General features: G+C 36.9%; 1 protein-coding gene across 1 annotated transcript; it reads left to right on the forward strand.

Annotated features, from left to right (window-relative positions):
• The first annotated feature begins 2,708 nt into the window (after positions 1-2,708).
• Positions 2,709-12,632, forward strand: LOC132163428 (uncharacterized). Its single transcript, XM_059573713.1, has 14 exons — positions 2,709-2,857; positions 3,810-3,908; positions 4,378-4,502; positions 4,601-4,751; positions 4,868-4,977; positions 5,322-5,405; positions 5,682-5,730; positions 5,838-5,929; positions 6,594-6,729; positions 7,515-7,594; positions 7,671-9,196; positions 10,108-10,221; positions 10,325-11,084; positions 12,200-12,632. The coding sequence occupies exons 2-13, from the start codon at positions 3,816-3,818 to the stop codon at positions 10,900-10,902; spliced, it is 3,138 nt and encodes a 1,045-aa protein (XP_059429696.1). The 5' UTR covers positions 2,709-2,857; positions 3,810-3,815; the 3' UTR covers positions 10,903-11,084; positions 12,200-12,632.
• The last annotated feature ends 4,415 nt before the right edge of the window (positions 12,633-17,047 follow it).

Consider the following 17,047-nt stretch of genomic DNA (forward strand, 5'->3'; position numbering starts at 1 on the left):
ATAGATAGTGTTGGGGTTGTAGAGTTTTTAACTTGTATTTTTGGCATTGTAATATGGAGCGTTTTGCTCTAGATTTATTTTAGGAGAAAATTTACTTTACACCCCTGAAGTTTTATGGATTTTTCAATTCGAATCTCAATGTTTAAAAATTGGCAATGTACTCCCTTAATGTTTAAAAAATTTTCAATTCAGATCCTCTGTTACTAATTTCTGTCTAATTGGATGAAAATCATCTCATTTGCGTCTCATATGGGATTTTGACGCCCTCTATTCTAATTTTGCCCTCATTAAAACCTATGAAATTATGTAATTACCCTCATTAAAACCTATGAATTTAACCCTTTATTTTATATCAATGAAAATAATATGATAATATGTTAGTGTACTAAATAGTTCATATATCATTAAGTATTGCTAATTTGCTATAGTAGATTATGGGTGAAATTTAAAACCGTCTAGCCATTATGTAGTAATCACATTGTCACGTCTAACATAGAATTACTTTGGCGATTAAGTAAAACAGCTAATCGACCTAGGCCGGTTCTGGGTTAACTTGATTAGTGGGTTCGAAATCAACTAAGTGAAGTGATTTATTTGTATATTATATGATGTGTAGATTTGTAGAAGGTAGCCAACAAGATTTTGGTATATAGCAATTTTTAATGCTAAAATGGTCATGAAAAGGCCAAAAAAAAAAGAAAAAAAAAAAAGGAAAGAAAAAAAAAAAGAGAAGAAGTTTAAAATGAGCAAAACAAAATGTTTAAAGTGAGCTCAAAACCGGTCCAAAATCAGCCCAAAATAGGTCCAAAAAAAAAGCCCAAAAAAGGACCCAAAAAAGCGGTTAAAAAAAAGCGATTATCTCAAAGCGGTTAACCACTAATCGGGCGGTTAACTGCTATCCAGTTAACAGAGGCGGTTAGTAAAAATTACTAACCACCTAGGTGGTTGCAGTTAGCGGTTTTAACCACTAACCACTAACCGCAACCGCTATTTCACATTTATAATAGAATTTTAGTATACCATCGTAACTTGTTAGTTAATATATAAATATGTTGCGTCTATTAACTAGCATCGCCCGAAATAAAAAATTATATAAAAATTTGAGAAACTTCTTAGAATGGGACCATTCACAGTCTACTAGCGTGAAAATGGGTTCGCACTTCACGCATCCTTGCACACCCCGCAGGCCCGCCCAATGTCATTGTTTGTCCAATAAAGCTACCTGGCACCAATGAGCTATTATCTATTAACATAATAGAATACACATTTAAACCTCAGCAAGACGAAAATTGCTAAGAATCAAACAAATGAATTAAGAAAAATTTAAGTTGATGTGGCAGGTTGTGAGTGGCAGAAAAGAGAGAAAAAATTGTATTTTTTTTTAAAAAATTTAAAAACCCTTGCCACGTCAATTTAGAAATTTTTCAAGGTTCATTTGCTTGGCTGTCTAGTACTTTTCTAACAAGACAAGACCATACCATTTTTTATTTTTAAAAAATTGAACCTCTTAATTACATTGATCTATATATAAAAAGAAATGTTTAGTTTCCATCTTTTGTTAATTTTTGTCTATTTTCGTATAAGAGATGACCAAATCTACCATTAAATATGTGGGCTCACATGTGAGTTCCACAAATTTAATGATGAATTTACATAAAAAAAAAAAAAAAACAAGAGATGAATGAGAAATGCTTTATACTAGACACATATCTACTTTTTATTTACCAAATTTGATGTAATGTGGTTCCTCGTAACATTTGGTAGATAAAAATAGATTTTTTAGTTAGAAGACCACGTCAATAAAAATTAAATACTTATTTAGTATATATATAGTTCATAATATTGTGGGAGTTTTGGTTTCATCCCTACCCAATTACAAACTTAGTTCGTTTTGCTTTATAATTTTGTATTTTTAAACAAAAATTTTAAAAAATATCATTTGTGAAAGTTTTTAGATTTTAAAGAACAAATACAATTTTATCAAATGTTTAATAGTGTGTTTTAATTCATTTATTTTAAATGCATTATAAATTTCTATTCTATGTATGCTTTCATTGTTATTAGGAAAACTTCACATACTTCCTGAAATGTCGTGCATTTTGCAAAAACCTTTCAAAATTTAAAAAATTTTACTTTAGTGTATCGATCTTTTAATTATTTTTAATTACCCCATCTATTATAATTTTCTGTTAAATGTTAACGGACTGATATAAAATTTCTAAAATGCCCAATAATTGGAAAAAAATAAAAAAATTAATATATTCTTTAGAAGGTTCTTTATAAAATACATGAAATTTTAGAAAATAAGTGAAGTTTTTCATCGTTATTTGTAGGATGGATTCAATTTTCATGTTTTCCAATGGTCCGAGCCCAAATTTGAACTTTTCATGGGAGCCAATTCTCTAACAATGCAGCGTTGAAATTTCTACTTTGAGTGTTAGGTAAATACACACTCACTATCGTGGGATCAAACTATGACCGACGTGGCACACATCGGAGTCAGCGTACAAAGGAACTCTTCAAGACACGGAACGGAGAGGATCCGGAACTGCTGAACCCAGTTCCCGAACTGGACAAAACCGGAACAGAGGGACAAAAAGCGAAGGGTGGCACACCAGCAATTAACACAAAATCCAAGGGCATTCACTGGAAGTCTATAATATTTAATGACAGCGACGCAGAGAGAAAGAAAAGCCAGCAGCCAAAAAAGCCATCCAAACAAGAGCTCTCTCTCTCTTTCTCTCTCTCTCGCTCTTAAAGGCCGTCTCTTGTGGTTCTCTCTTTCTATATCGTGCGCTTCTCATACAATCTCATCCTCAGGCAGATTCGTTTCCTCTTCTCGATCCCTACCCCAACTGTAAGTCCTTGGAGCTCAAATCTCAAACCCTAAATTTATCGATCCTTCTCTGTCTTTCTAAGATCCCTAATTTTTTCTTTTTTCGTTGGAAAACCCTCAATCGTGTTTTTTTTTTTTTTTTTTTTTCCTTCGGGAATTAGGAAATTTTTTGGATGAAACGATGACCTTCCGATTCGTGTTCGTTTGCATGTTTGGTTCCGATTTAGTGTGTTGCATGTCAGCGATTTTGATTAGGTCGTCGGTCATGAATTTTGTATTAATTAATTAATTAATTTAATATGACTATTTGGTGAAGTTGTTCTGTTCGATTTTTCTCTTGAATGATCTGTGGTGTCTTTGCGCCGATGTTTGTAAGATTGAGTGCTGGATTATTGGTCAGTAATTGATTTTGGATAATTAATCGCAAAATGCCGATATTTTGAACGGATGGGGCTTTTAGGATTTGAATTTGGGGTTTTGGCAGAGAAGCGTAAGAGGTAGTTTTCAGATGTGTTTTGGTTAGATTGGATGCTTTCTACGTTTTTGTGATTTTTTGGGGGTTTTAGTAATATTTTTCTTTTCTTTGTTGCAATACATGTAATGCAAATGTGGAACATGTACGGTTGGGAGTGGGGTTTCTATTAAATTGTTATTGCATGATGAGTAGTATGCGTTGGTAACTTCCAGCTATCAAATTATGGTTCTTTACTTTCCAATACTATTAATAGAAAAGGTAAATGAGAATATGATTGTATGTTTCAATGTCATTTCGTTTTTGAAAAGCAGAAGACTGACCTTGGTCTTTTCAAGGTTTTAAATTAGCAATTGTTATCGACTGCCAAAGGGATCTTCAAGGATTTTAATAGTGCATTTTCAAGCATATTGGTTGCAGTATTTGGTGTGGGCGTGCTTGTGAACTGGATATTGGTTCTGCAGTATAATTTTGTGTTGTGCTTTTTCTGGATTCTTTAAGGCAATCATGAGTGACGAAGGAGAAAAGACTTGTCCTCTCTGCGCAGAAGAGATGGATTTGACTGATCAGCAGTTAAAGCCATGCAAATGTGGTTACGAGGTATGAGACTTTATTATTTATCTTTGGAGAAGGTTTTTGGCTCAAGTTGATAACTTTACTTATTCAAGTCCGTATTCTAGCTAGTATATTGACTTGTTTTTGCCTTTTCTGAGTCTTGATCACATCAAAGGTTTTATCACGTGTATCTCTATTGCATGCTCATACAATACCTAGCACACCTTTTAGCAGCACGTTACCTGTAGATCCAGTGGAATTATTTCATTCTCCCCACTTTCTGATAAATTTGAATAATCTCTTGCACTCTATCCATTCTCTTGGCGGTGGTACTAAGATTGCTGTTTTGTAGTTCTTGCAGTTGGAAGATTGGTTAACGTATTATTTTGTTAATTAACTATCCCTGGATCAAAATTTCTTGTTGTCAACCATCTAATTTATTTTTGATATGTCCATTTCCATTAGTAGTTGTGTTTGTTAATTCTATGCTAAATCTTTGTTCACATCTTCATAGATATGTGTTTGGTGTTGGCATCACATATTGGATATGGCTGAAAAGGACGAGACAGAGGGGCGGTGTCCTGCATGTCGTTCTCCTTATGACAAGGAGAAGATTGTTGGGATGGCAGACTCTGCGAGGTGGTTATTCTAGGAATGGCATATGATGCTGGCATGGAATCGATATTAGTTTTTGTCCGTTTGTTTTGATTATACTTTTATTTTAATTTCTTCCGCAGGTTGGCGGCTGAATTTAATGTGGAGAGAAAAAAGGGCCAGAAGTCAAAATCCAAATCATCCGATGGACGGAAGCAACTCAGTAGCGTTCGCGTGATTCAACGGAACCTTGTCTACATAGTTGGCTTGCCTCTTAATTTGGCAGATGAAGATGTAATCCTCCTATCTGTGTGTGTGTGTGTCATTTATGTACCTAGTATGTTTGGTTAAGTTCTTCGAAGGAGTACATGACCTTTTTTTCTTTTTAATCTTTTCAATCTTTTATGCAGCTTCTCCAGCACCGTGAATATTTTGGTCAGTATGGTAAGGTTCTAAAAGTGTCCATGTCTCGAACAGCAGCTGGTGTAATTCAACAATTTCCCAACAATACATGTAGTGTGTAAGTTTCTTAACGTTTGTTTTTGCCTGGTTAGTCAACAGTAAGAACTCTTATGCTTTGTGCAGTAGGATTTTTCCTTTTCACTAATGCTTATGTGTAAAGTCAAGTGCTCTTTAAATTTAATCATATACGTTTTTACTATTATTTGTCTTGCTTTAATTTACTATGCTTATGTAGTTTTTCACCTTTTCATTTTCCAATTTTCCTGTTTTATGGGGTTTGAGTTTAATTTGTTTCCTTGGTTTTGATTACCTTTCTTCATAGTTATCAGTAGTATTATTCTCACGAAATGTTTATTTTTATTTTTTTGTTTTGAGCCTTATTAATTTTTTTTATGGACTCAGATATATTACCTACTCAAAAGAGGAGGAAGCGGTTCGTTGTATTCAAAATGTACATGGGTTTCTTTTGGATGGTAGATCGTTAAGGTAAATGCATGTTGATATCTCTTTAAAAGTAATTTCATACTACGGCTTATGTGTCCCCTCTGTTGATTACTTTCAATGATTTCCTTATTCGCCTTTTCCTTTCTAGTTAGGTGTTTCCTTTTGTATACCTCCGGTGTGCTAAGGGGCACCCTACGCCTTTAATGAGATTGGATTATTACTCACAAAAATAATAATAATAATAATAATAATTTCATCAATGGGTTGGATGAGTTTGAATCATTTTAGTTTGACGTGGAATAATTTTTGATGTGTCAGGGCTTGTTTTGGAACCACAAAGTATTGTCATGCTTGGCTCAGAAATGTGGTATGCATTATTCACTTTGTTTATTCAGTTGTATGAATTGTTTTTTAGTTGTTGCTTGAGCAAAATTTAATGTATCTTTTTGGGTATGGCACTTCTACTTGGTGCAGCCTTGCAGCAACCCTGATTGTCTCTATTTGCATGAGATTGGTCCGCAAGAAGATAGTTTTTCTAAAGATGAAATAATTTCAGCATATACGAGGTATATGGATTAGTTTGTACTGTTATATTTTTTTCTGGGAGACCTTCAATATTGCCTTTTGCAACATTTTGGGAATGTTCATCACCTTTTGCTTTTGTGAGGATACTAAGTATGAGTTCATTGAGTGCGAGTGTACAAATTGTGATTTTCTTATCTCCTTTTGATAGAAAATTTGCTTAAGGGGGCAAAATGGATGTTACATGCAATTGGTTATAAGCCCATTGGTTTAGAATGAAATCTTGTCTCTTGCCTCATCCTATTGCTCTGTCTAATTAAGTTGAAAAACCTTACCACGCAATAGTGCTCCATGTATATGTGAAACCTAAGTATCAGAAAGATAAGAATGCTCAAGAGCTTTCTGGATTTTGTTTATTGACACCATTGGAAGGTCGTATGGCAAAAATGAGATTGGAATTCTGGAGGACTTAAATTCAAGATGTCATTTCTACAACTAAAGAGAAATTAGGAAGTTAAAAGTAGCATATGAAGTCGTTGGAGTTTCAATGTTTGAAAAGTTAAAAATGGATTTGAAAAGTTGATATTATATTGGTTTTGGGTTTTCATTTTGCAAAGTCTTTTGAATCAATTTTCCTGCTTTGTGCCGCTTGATAGTTATGTCGTGCCTTCACTGGATATTCAATTAACTTGCATAGTGTTTTTAAAGGAGTCGAGTTCAACAAATCACTGGTGCTGCAAACAATATGCAACGGCGTTCGGGGAATGTGTTGCCACCACCAACAGATGAATATTGCAATAATAGTTCTGCTTCTGCTGGAAAGCCAATTGTTAAAAATACTAGTGTAAGACAAGATGTCATAAATCAGCATTTTTCTTTATCGTTATTCTCATTATTGCTTTGATCTATGTTTGGCACTGTTCTATACTTTTGGAGGTACTGCTTTCAGTTGCATGTCATGATGTCATTGATATTTGTGTATGGGATGCGTCCGGCAAGTCTATTGTTGCAATAATGCCCATTTATATTGTATGACTGAGGAACTCAGAACAGAGTCACGGTGTCTCATTTAGTGCAAATTTTCATTACTTGTGTCTCTGTATTTTTTTGAAATTTACTTGTGTTGGACTGTCATCTAATTGAGTACACACTTTGTAACATGTTATGTTACATGCGTACATCATTTTCCTCAATGATATTGAAAATGACTTAGCAAGAGAATCATCAGCGTTACACCCTAGTACCTGAGTATGTCTACAATTGGATAAGAATGGGGATGCTCTTTTATTTTGTATAATGGTTGGGACCAGAATTAAGGGATCATTCATATATATATATATAGCATTCATGATAGTCAGTATCAAAGTTATGATTGAGATGTATGATTCTCTTCTGAACATAGGTCCAGGCAACATAATATATTTTTTTTGATAAGTAGGTCCAGGCAACATAAGAGTTAATGTTTGGTTTTACTTCCTTACAATATTATTATATACTTGGGATTCATGGAACTTCTGCTTAGTGAAAAAAATGTTTTAATTTATAGAATTACTGATATTCAGCTGTCATTATTGTGACAAACACATTAGCATCTATGTTTCTGATGATATGGCTACATTTATCTAGCAGAATATTGCAAGTGTTGTTAGAGGTTCTCCACCGAATGGAAGTTCTGGTAGATCAATAGCTCTTCCTGCTGCCGCCTCCTGGTATTCAATTTTCCTATGTTCCTTTAATTTTGTTGATGATGTTTGCTAGTCTAAAATTTTTTATTACTTGTACCAGGGGAATGCGTGCTTCAAATGGCCAGCCACAAGCAGCCAGTATAGCATGTCCAAATGGTTCTTTGAAGCAGAAACCTGACACCGTTGTCAGTACATTGGAATTTTCATCCGCAGTTGCAGGGACAACTTGGGCTTCGTCTATGCATGGTGATGCTGGAAAGAGGCCTACATTGAATGAAGAAATTCAAACTATGAACCCTCAAAGTAAACCGGAATCATTGAAATCTTTGAAACAGCATATAAGTATGGATTCTCAAGCTAATTCATCTGAGAAATCCGCCACATCGGATGGAACTTGTGCTTCTTTAACTTTGAGCTGTGAATTATCGTGTCCACCAGCATCTAAGGAAAATGATAGAGGCATTAGTATGCCAGCCGAGATTACAAATTCTGGTTATCACACTGGGCAGTCTTGTGATTCTGTTCCTGAAAATTCAAGGGTTGCTAGTGATGGTCAGATTCAGAACTTGTGCTCTGACATGTCATCAATAAGCATTGATAGAATTGCTAAAGATGAACATTCTAGTGTGGTCAGCCCAAATAGTTCACTTTCTGATCACGGCTTGAATATAGCACCAGGAAATCAAGGGTTACAGAAACATTATGTTGCTCAATATAGAGAACATTCAATCACAACAGTTGGGAAAGCTAATTCAATCAATGGGGTATATGCATCAAGAGAGCAATGTGACTGGAGATCAGATTCACATGCTCAAGCAACGAAGGATACATCTCCTGGAGTGGAAGATGATATCATATCTTTTGATAGTCAAAGACTCAAGGATCCAGAAGTTGTAAGTAGGTCTTCTTATTTGACTAATTCGTCTAACCCGCTCCATGTTTCAAGGTCTAACCCTTTGCAATATAGTGATGCTTATGGTGCACTTAGTTTAAATGCTGATCATCCAATACATGTGGATAATAGAGTTAGCGACAGTCCGCTTCTACATTCATCTAGTGTTTCAGTGATGTCTAATGGTTTCCCTGAGAACTTGGTCAGCAGTGCCTCTGGTTCGGGTAGGACCTTGGAAGATTCCTTTTTGCTTCCAAATGAAGAGAAAGGGAAGCAGATGGGAAGATTCCTGGGTGATACAGCTAATGGTGATAGCAATGCTGCTGTAGATAAAGGAGAGAGCAGCATAATCTCAAATATATTATCCTTCGAGTTTGACACGTGGGATGAGCCATTGGCATCCCCTCAAAATCTGGCTAAGTTGTTTGGTGAAAGTGATGAACAGTCTGGTTCTTCTGGCAAAATATCGAGTTCCTGGAAAATACAAAATAACAATCAATCCCGGTTCTCTTTTGCAAGACAGGAGGATTCGAAAAGTCCTGCATTTGATGTACAGCCATCTTTACATGCCATTGAGAATTTGCCAAAAAGCCGTTCATTTGGCCAGGATTTCACTGAAAGAGATTTGTATATGGACAAACTCGGCTTTGGCAACGGTTTCTCCTTCCGAAATTTTGAAGAATCTGAAAATCTTGTTAACAGTCATCCTATTATCTCTTCTAATAAGTTTTCTGGTGAGTCTTGTTTAGTTTCTTGAAATTTTGTTTTACTTTCTATGTTTTTATGTTTTTGGGTTTTAGTTATTTAATTGCAGCTTCCAGTTTTATGTAATGTTTTGTTGATTACTCTTTGGTTGAATGTAGCATACCACCCCCCCCCCCAAAAAAAAAAAAAAATAATAATAATAAAAAAAAACCCATTACCATAAAATGAAGGAAGAGAAATAGCATTTGGGACTACTGTTTGTCCCTCTTGTTGATTTATGTTATAGAGGATCTAGGAGAGGACTCATATAGATGATGGTTTGATTTATGGCATGCAATTATGTTAGGTGGTCATTGTTGTACCACCAATTTGGCTAGCATCTAGACTTTCAATTCTGAACACCACTTGTTTGTCAATATTTATGTGATTTGGGGCCATAGAAATGCCTGTTGTGCTTTTGACATGTGCACAGGCTGTCATACATGTCAACTTCTAAATATCTGGGTGGAGTGCCCCAGATCCCTTGGCTGTCAAATGCGGAAGTGGAAAAAAAAGTTAACGAAAAACCTCACTAGCAGTTACTGTTTTTTTGACTTTATTGAATTGTAATGAAACAAGACTATAAGACTCCACTTACCACTCACGACATAGGGGGCCGAGTCCAAATACTCATTGCTTGAAAAGGCATGCTTTGCAGCTGTCTGAGGCCAGTGGATAAGAGTGGTAGTAATCCTGGATTTAAAAGTTAGTGTTGCAGTCAGTTGTTTTTCTTTCCTTTTCTTTTTATCCTTTAACTGCTAGTGGATGGATTAAATTCCACTGTCTTATGATCTTGCCAAAATTTAAATGGACTGCATATTCGTTTTGTATCCACCATCCATAGAAGTTGTAATTTTGTGCCTATCAATCTCTTCATCTTTTTAGTACCGATGTTTGTCAGGCGTCTCCAGAGCACAAATTTCAGCCCCTCCTGGATTCTCTGTACCAAGCAGGGTACCGCCCCCAGGTTTTTCCTCTAATGAGAGAGTGGACCAGGCTTTTGACCCCATGTCTGGTTAGTTACCGTACCATTTTTCCTAATCTTATAACCAGATTATTACATCTATATATTTCATCTTTAAAATGATTAGTGATTTCTTTTCTGTTTTACTTCTCAGGGAGTCATCTGCTTGACACCACGCCCTCCTTGTTGAGAAATTCATATCAAGCACTGCCCACTGGAAATGTTGGTAATGCTGGGGAGATTGAGTTTATGGATCCTGCAATTTTGGCAGTTGGGAAAGGGAGACTTCAAGGGGGCCTTAACAATCCAGGCTTAGACGTGAGATCAAATTTCCCTCCACAATTAAGCACCTTTGAGAATGATGCCAGATTACAACTATTGATGCAAAGATCGCTCTCCCCACAGCAGAACATGAGGTTTGCTGACATTGGGGATAATTTTTCTCATCGTAGTGATTCTTATGGCCTTTCTTCAAGGCTTGTGGATCAATCACAAGTGAGCAACCTATCCCCTTTTGCTGCACAGCTGTCCCTCCAACAGTCTAGAAATGCGCTTATGTCTAATGGTCATTGGGACAATTGGAATGAAGTTCAAGGTGGAAACAGTCTGGGTATGGCAGAGCTCCTAAGAAATGATAGACTGGGATATAATAAATTTTACACTGGTTATGAAGATTCAAAATATCGGATGCCCAGTTCTGGTGATCTCTATAACAGGACATTTGGGATGTGATTCTTGTCAGGATACTTTTGGCATGGCTGGCAATGCTTAAAGAGGAATTGAAAATAATCTTGTGTGATTTGGTGGCACTATATTGAGAGGAGGGGACTGACTAATAAGCTATAACTGGTCTCGTTGGACAGCCTGATGAAGAATCATAACTCCTTGAAAGAATACGGTCTGGTTGCCAATGGGTAAGGATGATTTTTATTTTATTTTATTTTATTATTATTATTTTTTTTTATAACTTTTGGGCTATCATTTTGTTGTTGGAGTGCCTGCATAGTTTGTGATACCGAAGCATATGCCGTTTCTTCTCCACCTGGAAGCATATAATTTTCTTTAACCCACTCCCTCCCTTCCTTCCCCTCACCTCTTAGGCCCCGTTTGGTTTGCGGAATAGGTATTCCATTACGAAAAGAAATAGGTAGAAGATGTTGGAATAGAATATTCATTCCAATTCTGTAGTTTGGTAGCAACACATATTTCAAAATTGGAATTGAACCAAAATTACCCCAATGGGTGGCCGGCCACCCACAACAGGCACTGCGGGTGGCTGCGCTACCTCAGAGGACCTCGCCGTGCCCCTCTGGGGTTGGCGTGGCCACCCCCGGTGCCATCGGGGGTGGCCGCGTCCACTTGACGGTCCTCTGGGGGTGGTCACGGCCGCCTTGGATTCACATTGGTGATGGACTTGGCCCCCGATAGCATCGGGGTGGCGCGACCACCCTAGGGCCTTCTGTGGGTGGCCGGCCTCCCATATATATATAGAACGAAAAAAAAAAGCTTTTTTTTGGAAAACTTTGTCCGTTCTCTCCGTCTCTCATTCCTCTGTGTAAGAGATTTGTTATTTACATGGGAGTAACTTTTCCTAGAAATAGGATCCTACCAAACAAAAGAGTCATTCCATTCAAGTGGTCTATTTCGCCATGCCCTTAATGCTCAAGTTTTTGATTCAAAAAATTGTGCTTAGTAGTAGATGTCCCACTTTGAAATGTCTTTTAATCCCCCAAGCAGCATAGCTATCAGCTTCAAATTCGGATTTCAAAATTGTCGAGCAGAAAATCAAATTAAATTTATTTGTGGGCTGAATGCTGCCAATTTCTAGTTTAATCTGATGATATCGGGGTGTAGGTATTTTTCAACGTTGTGGACGAATAATCTTTTTATTCTTTTTCAAGTACCCTCTATCACCATGCTTTATCTTAGGTTTACAAAATAATGACGCTTGACTATGTTACTTTTTGGTGCTTGTAATCTGTATTAACTGATTGATTGGTTTGTTATATTTTTTTTTGGTTTTCTGCAGGTGAACTAAGCTGCGAGTCTACTAGTAATGACCATGAAGACCCGCCATGGATAACAGATTATTGTGGTGAATGCTTTAAATGATCAAATTGGCATGCAGATGCTTCAGATGTCCCTATGTGTTGCTCCTAATTACACCAGTTAAAATCGGTGTTGCTCTCACCTTAAAGTAGATGGAATCTGACCTCTTCCTTTTGAGTTTTTTCACTGCCTTGACAGATCTAACCCTACTAACATAAAAAGTGGCCTAGGCCTCAGAGTGGTCCGACTTTCTTGGGGAAAAAAATGCCCTTTACAGTTTTTACAATATAACGATATCATCTCACATGTTTAGTTGCATTCTTTTGTTGTCGGATGGTATACATGTTAAGTTATTTTGACTTGGCATGCCTTTTTGTTTGAAGTGTTGCAATATATATTGGTTTGGTTAGTCATTACAAATTTACAACTATCTTGGAAGCCCGTTGGCACATTTATAAAACGTGCCAGCTTCATTCGAGAAAGGACAGAAGTCTTTGAGGAAAGTTGGAAGACTATGAACTAGACATGGCATTCAGGAATCTGAAAATGCATCGACACTTTTGTTAGTCCGAGTTCACTGCTTTCAGCCTCCCTTTGCTCAATCTCTTGTGTATTCCAGGGTCTGCAGTGCCCATCGAATCATCCCTTTGTGGGTAATGCTTAACTTGGAAAGTTGAGAGATTTACCAATCAAACTGCCGATTTGCAAGGACAAAGAAGAATGTCTTGCTCTTCCTTGCATCACAGCCTGCTTACAAGGTTTGACAAAGCAGCATTGTCATTGGAAACCAAAGATCTCACTGAAGGTACGCAGCAAAAGTTTAAATCTATCTTAAGGTTCTCTCTAGAAACCTACCTACCAGAAAATACGATTATTAATAAAAGTTCCCAAATGCTCTTGGATAAAGATCTATCTTTATTTCAAATAAAATTAATATTCAGTTTATGGTCTTGATGTAAAGTTTCTGCATTTAATGGTATATATAAAGCTATGACATGTCTCTTAAAAAAATTAAATAATATAAAATTATGTATACCAAGTTACAAACTTAAAATCGAGACCATAAACTGAGTGGTATCAATTTTATTTGAAAATAGAGATTATCCTATTCTCTTTTTATGCTCTTGCATCTTGGCTCGTTCTAAACACCCGTTATCTAGTAAGTGTTTGTTTTTGCTACCAATTTCACAATGGGTCCTTCATTACTTGAGAAAAAAAAAGAAGAGCTTAATGGGGCCACTCTAATATTGAGGGATCAATGGATTCTGGACAGCTCGACTTAAAATGCGCCACCATCGCCACCAAAAAAAGCAAAAAAATCAATCCGACCAGTATATTGGCTAATCAAAGGAATGGGGGTCTTGTTTGCCAACTGTCGGGCCCCACAAGTGCTGATATAATTCTCAACATCCCTCTTCCTTTTGACCCAGCCGAAGATATATGGACTCTTGAAGCCTCTGGTAAATTTACAATACAATCTGCTTATGGTTCAAGTGTGGCCTCTTCTCTCTCTACTAACCCCCTCCTCCGATTTGGCTGAATTGCCATTTGGAAGCTCAAATCTCTAAGAGCTACGAAGAGTGTTTGGGATTGTATTAAGGAGGGTAAAAAGTATTTTTTAATATCTAAAAAGTTGTGCTTAGGGGTGGGCATGGGTCGGGGTTGGTCAGGTCCTTAGTTTACCCCAACCTGGCCCGTGGGTGCTGGTTAGAAAATTTAGGCCCGTTACCCTTAGAATAGTCATGCTTCATGCCGGGTTTTGGGGGGGGCGGTAATGTTTGGGTATTATTGAGAATTGGACACGAAGACCCATTTCCGCAATCCGCCCTGTACAATTCGGTTCCAACATATTGAAACTTGTGTTTAACATTTTGAACCACGAAACCGGTAATTGTGGGGTGGGGTGGTTTTTGCTCGTACATGTGAGTTATGTCCACTCTTAGTTATGCCAAATAAAAAGTTGGTATGTTTGGTAAACAATTTTAAAAGTATTTTTTTTGACTTTTTTACTTTAAAAATGGCAAAAACGTATTTATGTGAAAAGTTTAAAATTAAAGCTTTTTCTAATAAGCTCATTTTGACTTTAAAAATTTTACTTGCCAACGTAATCCCAAATATGCTCAAAAACTTTTCTTATGAATCATAAACTAGAATATTCTTCCCACTTGAGGGAAAATTTCAAAATTCTAGACATATGTTCGGAGGACTCTCTATGCCCTCTATATGCCTAGCTCGTTGAAAGACTTTGTGGCACCTTTTCACCAAATGTAATATGAAAAAGATTCAACAAAAATATAAAATTCGCTATTTATTTTACATCAAGCAATACATGGAGTAACTATTGATATAGCAGTAAAGGCAAGATATTTAGGTAGATCGACTCATCAAGTTTTCATTGAAATATTATCGGCACAAGGAAAAGCACTTACCATTCGTTGGTTATCAAGAGCATCCAGAAAACGTTCGGGTCAAAACATGAATTTCAAGTTCTGAATTACTGGCTATTGCCAAAAGGAGTGATGATGCTAGGGCTGTAAATGAGCCAAGTTGGGTACTAGAAATTCAGGATCGGCTCGTTTTAGAAGGCAAATAAACGAGCCGAGCTCGAGCCCGAGCTGAGCTAGGAAACCCTTGCTCGAACTCGGCTCGCGGAGAATGTTCACATGCTTGGGATTGAGCTCAGGATCGTCTAAGGGAAATTTTGAGCTGAGCTTGAGTTAGAAACAAAAAGTTCAAATTCATGATTTCGAGCCCGAGCCTGAGCTCGAGCTCGGCTAACAAACCAATCGAGCCTTAAATAGGTAGCTTGGCCTGATTAAGGCTCGTTGAGATTGATATTGACTGAATTAGGTAAGATTCAACAATGATAAAATTCACTAAATTAGGTAACATAAAATTACATAAGGGCCATTGTTCAGGACAAGATATTAGGGCATTAATTCATGGGAAAACCTAAAACTAGGTAACTTACAATTGCAAAAATTAGAAACACCTAAAATTACATACTTATAGGACAAGTATATCAGCGCATGGGGGCCATGATTCATGAAGCATTTATAAATTACAAGCAACTTCAAATTGAAGAAAAAAAAAATTAAATTACCAACAAAAAATGACTCAAGAATACATAAATGAGTCAAATGACCAAAAGACAAAATTCATCTAAAGAGACTACAGTCTTCGACATAGCCACCAGCTGCCCACACCATACTGCTTTCAATAAAAAAAAAAAGGTGTTAAATGTTTTTTTAACTTCCTCGCAAGATGTCAAGGGAGGGGCTTGTTTGGCAAGCAAATTTTACTCTTTTCATTTTTTTGGGTTGATTTGGCACCACTAACACTTAACTCAATTCAAAAAATTTCAACCAAACTAATAAAAAACATTAAATAAAAATTTAAAAATCAAGAAAAAATTTTAAAAAATTAAAAAATATATATATTTTAGGGTGGTGGCCGAACCATCCCCTAAGACTCGGGGTGGCTGATCCACCCCCTAGATGGTGGATCGGCCACCCTCGAAACCAGTTGGGGGTGGCTGAGCCATCCTTATCAAAGCCACCCCCAACTGGGGGTTGCCGAGCTACCCCCCATTAGTTTCGAGGGTGGCCAATCCACCTTCAACCCTCTGGGGTGGATCGACCACCCCAAGCAACTACTAGGGGTGGCTCGGCCACCCCCCATCTGTTTCAGGGGCGTCCTTCCCATCCCGAGTGGTTTTTCGGGGGTGGCTCAGCCCACCCCCGCCTATTTTCGGGGTGGCCGAGCTACTCCAAAATCGCTGTTGGGGGTGGCTCAACCACCCCATCAATTTCGGGGGTGGCCAAGGGGTGGTTCAAAACCACCCTTGCATTTTTCTTTTCTTTTCTTTATCTTTTTTGTTTATATATATATATAAAATTTTTAATTATAATATTTTATATTCTTCAAACAAACCAAACACAATCTCAACTCTTTTTTCTCCTCGATATTTACAATTTTGAGTTGAGTTGAGTAAAATAGAAAAAAATCGCACACATAAACAAGCCTTATCACTTAAGGTTGAGTAATGAATAATTATTCAAAAAACCAGATAAGCAAATGCACATAAAAGACCAAGATAACAACTAAAATTAAACATTGCAAGATGTTAAGGATATTAGGATATCGGTTCAACTTGCCAGTTGACACTGATCCACACTGCAATTCGTGAATAAAAGAAAAGATGTTAGCTGTTTTTAGGGGAAAATGCATTTTACTCCCATGAAGTTTGAAGTATTTTTCAATTTGAACCCTAATGTTTAAAAATTTGCAATGTATCTCCCTAGTGTTTCAAAACTTTGTAATTAACACCCTTCGCTACTAATTGCCATCTAAGTAGACGGAAAGGACATCACGTGTGTCTCACGTGAGATTTTTATGCTGAGTCTTCCCATTTTACACCCAACCCACTATGTGAAATTACCACAGTGCCCCTCATTAAACCCAATGCCTGTATTTTTGTTTTTCTTGTCAACTCTTTTTTTTTTTTTTTTCAAACCCACCCACACGACAACACTCTTGTGCTCCTTTTGGGAAGCTATCTTTTTCAATACTATTTCCAACAGGGAGGAAGTTCATGGCTCTTGGTGGGAGGTAATCCCTATCTCTCTCGCTTGATCTATCTAAGGAGTAGACATTCCAAGCACCATCTCTCCAGTAGGTAAAGTTGATTTTGGGGACATGTGCAACCTTCCAATAATGTCCATTTTCGATGTTTGGACGTATTGTCATGATCAACTCATTAGGCATGTCAAAAAATTCAACCAATTTAAGCACTGCCAATACTTGATGGCAGCCTGTGCAAGGATTT

Source organism: Corylus avellana, chromosome ca10 (genome assembly GCF_901000735.1).
Source record: "Corylus avellana chromosome ca10, CavTom2PMs-1.0".
NCBI classification, from domain to species: Eukaryota; Viridiplantae; Streptophyta; class Magnoliopsida; order Fagales; family Betulaceae; genus Corylus; species Corylus avellana.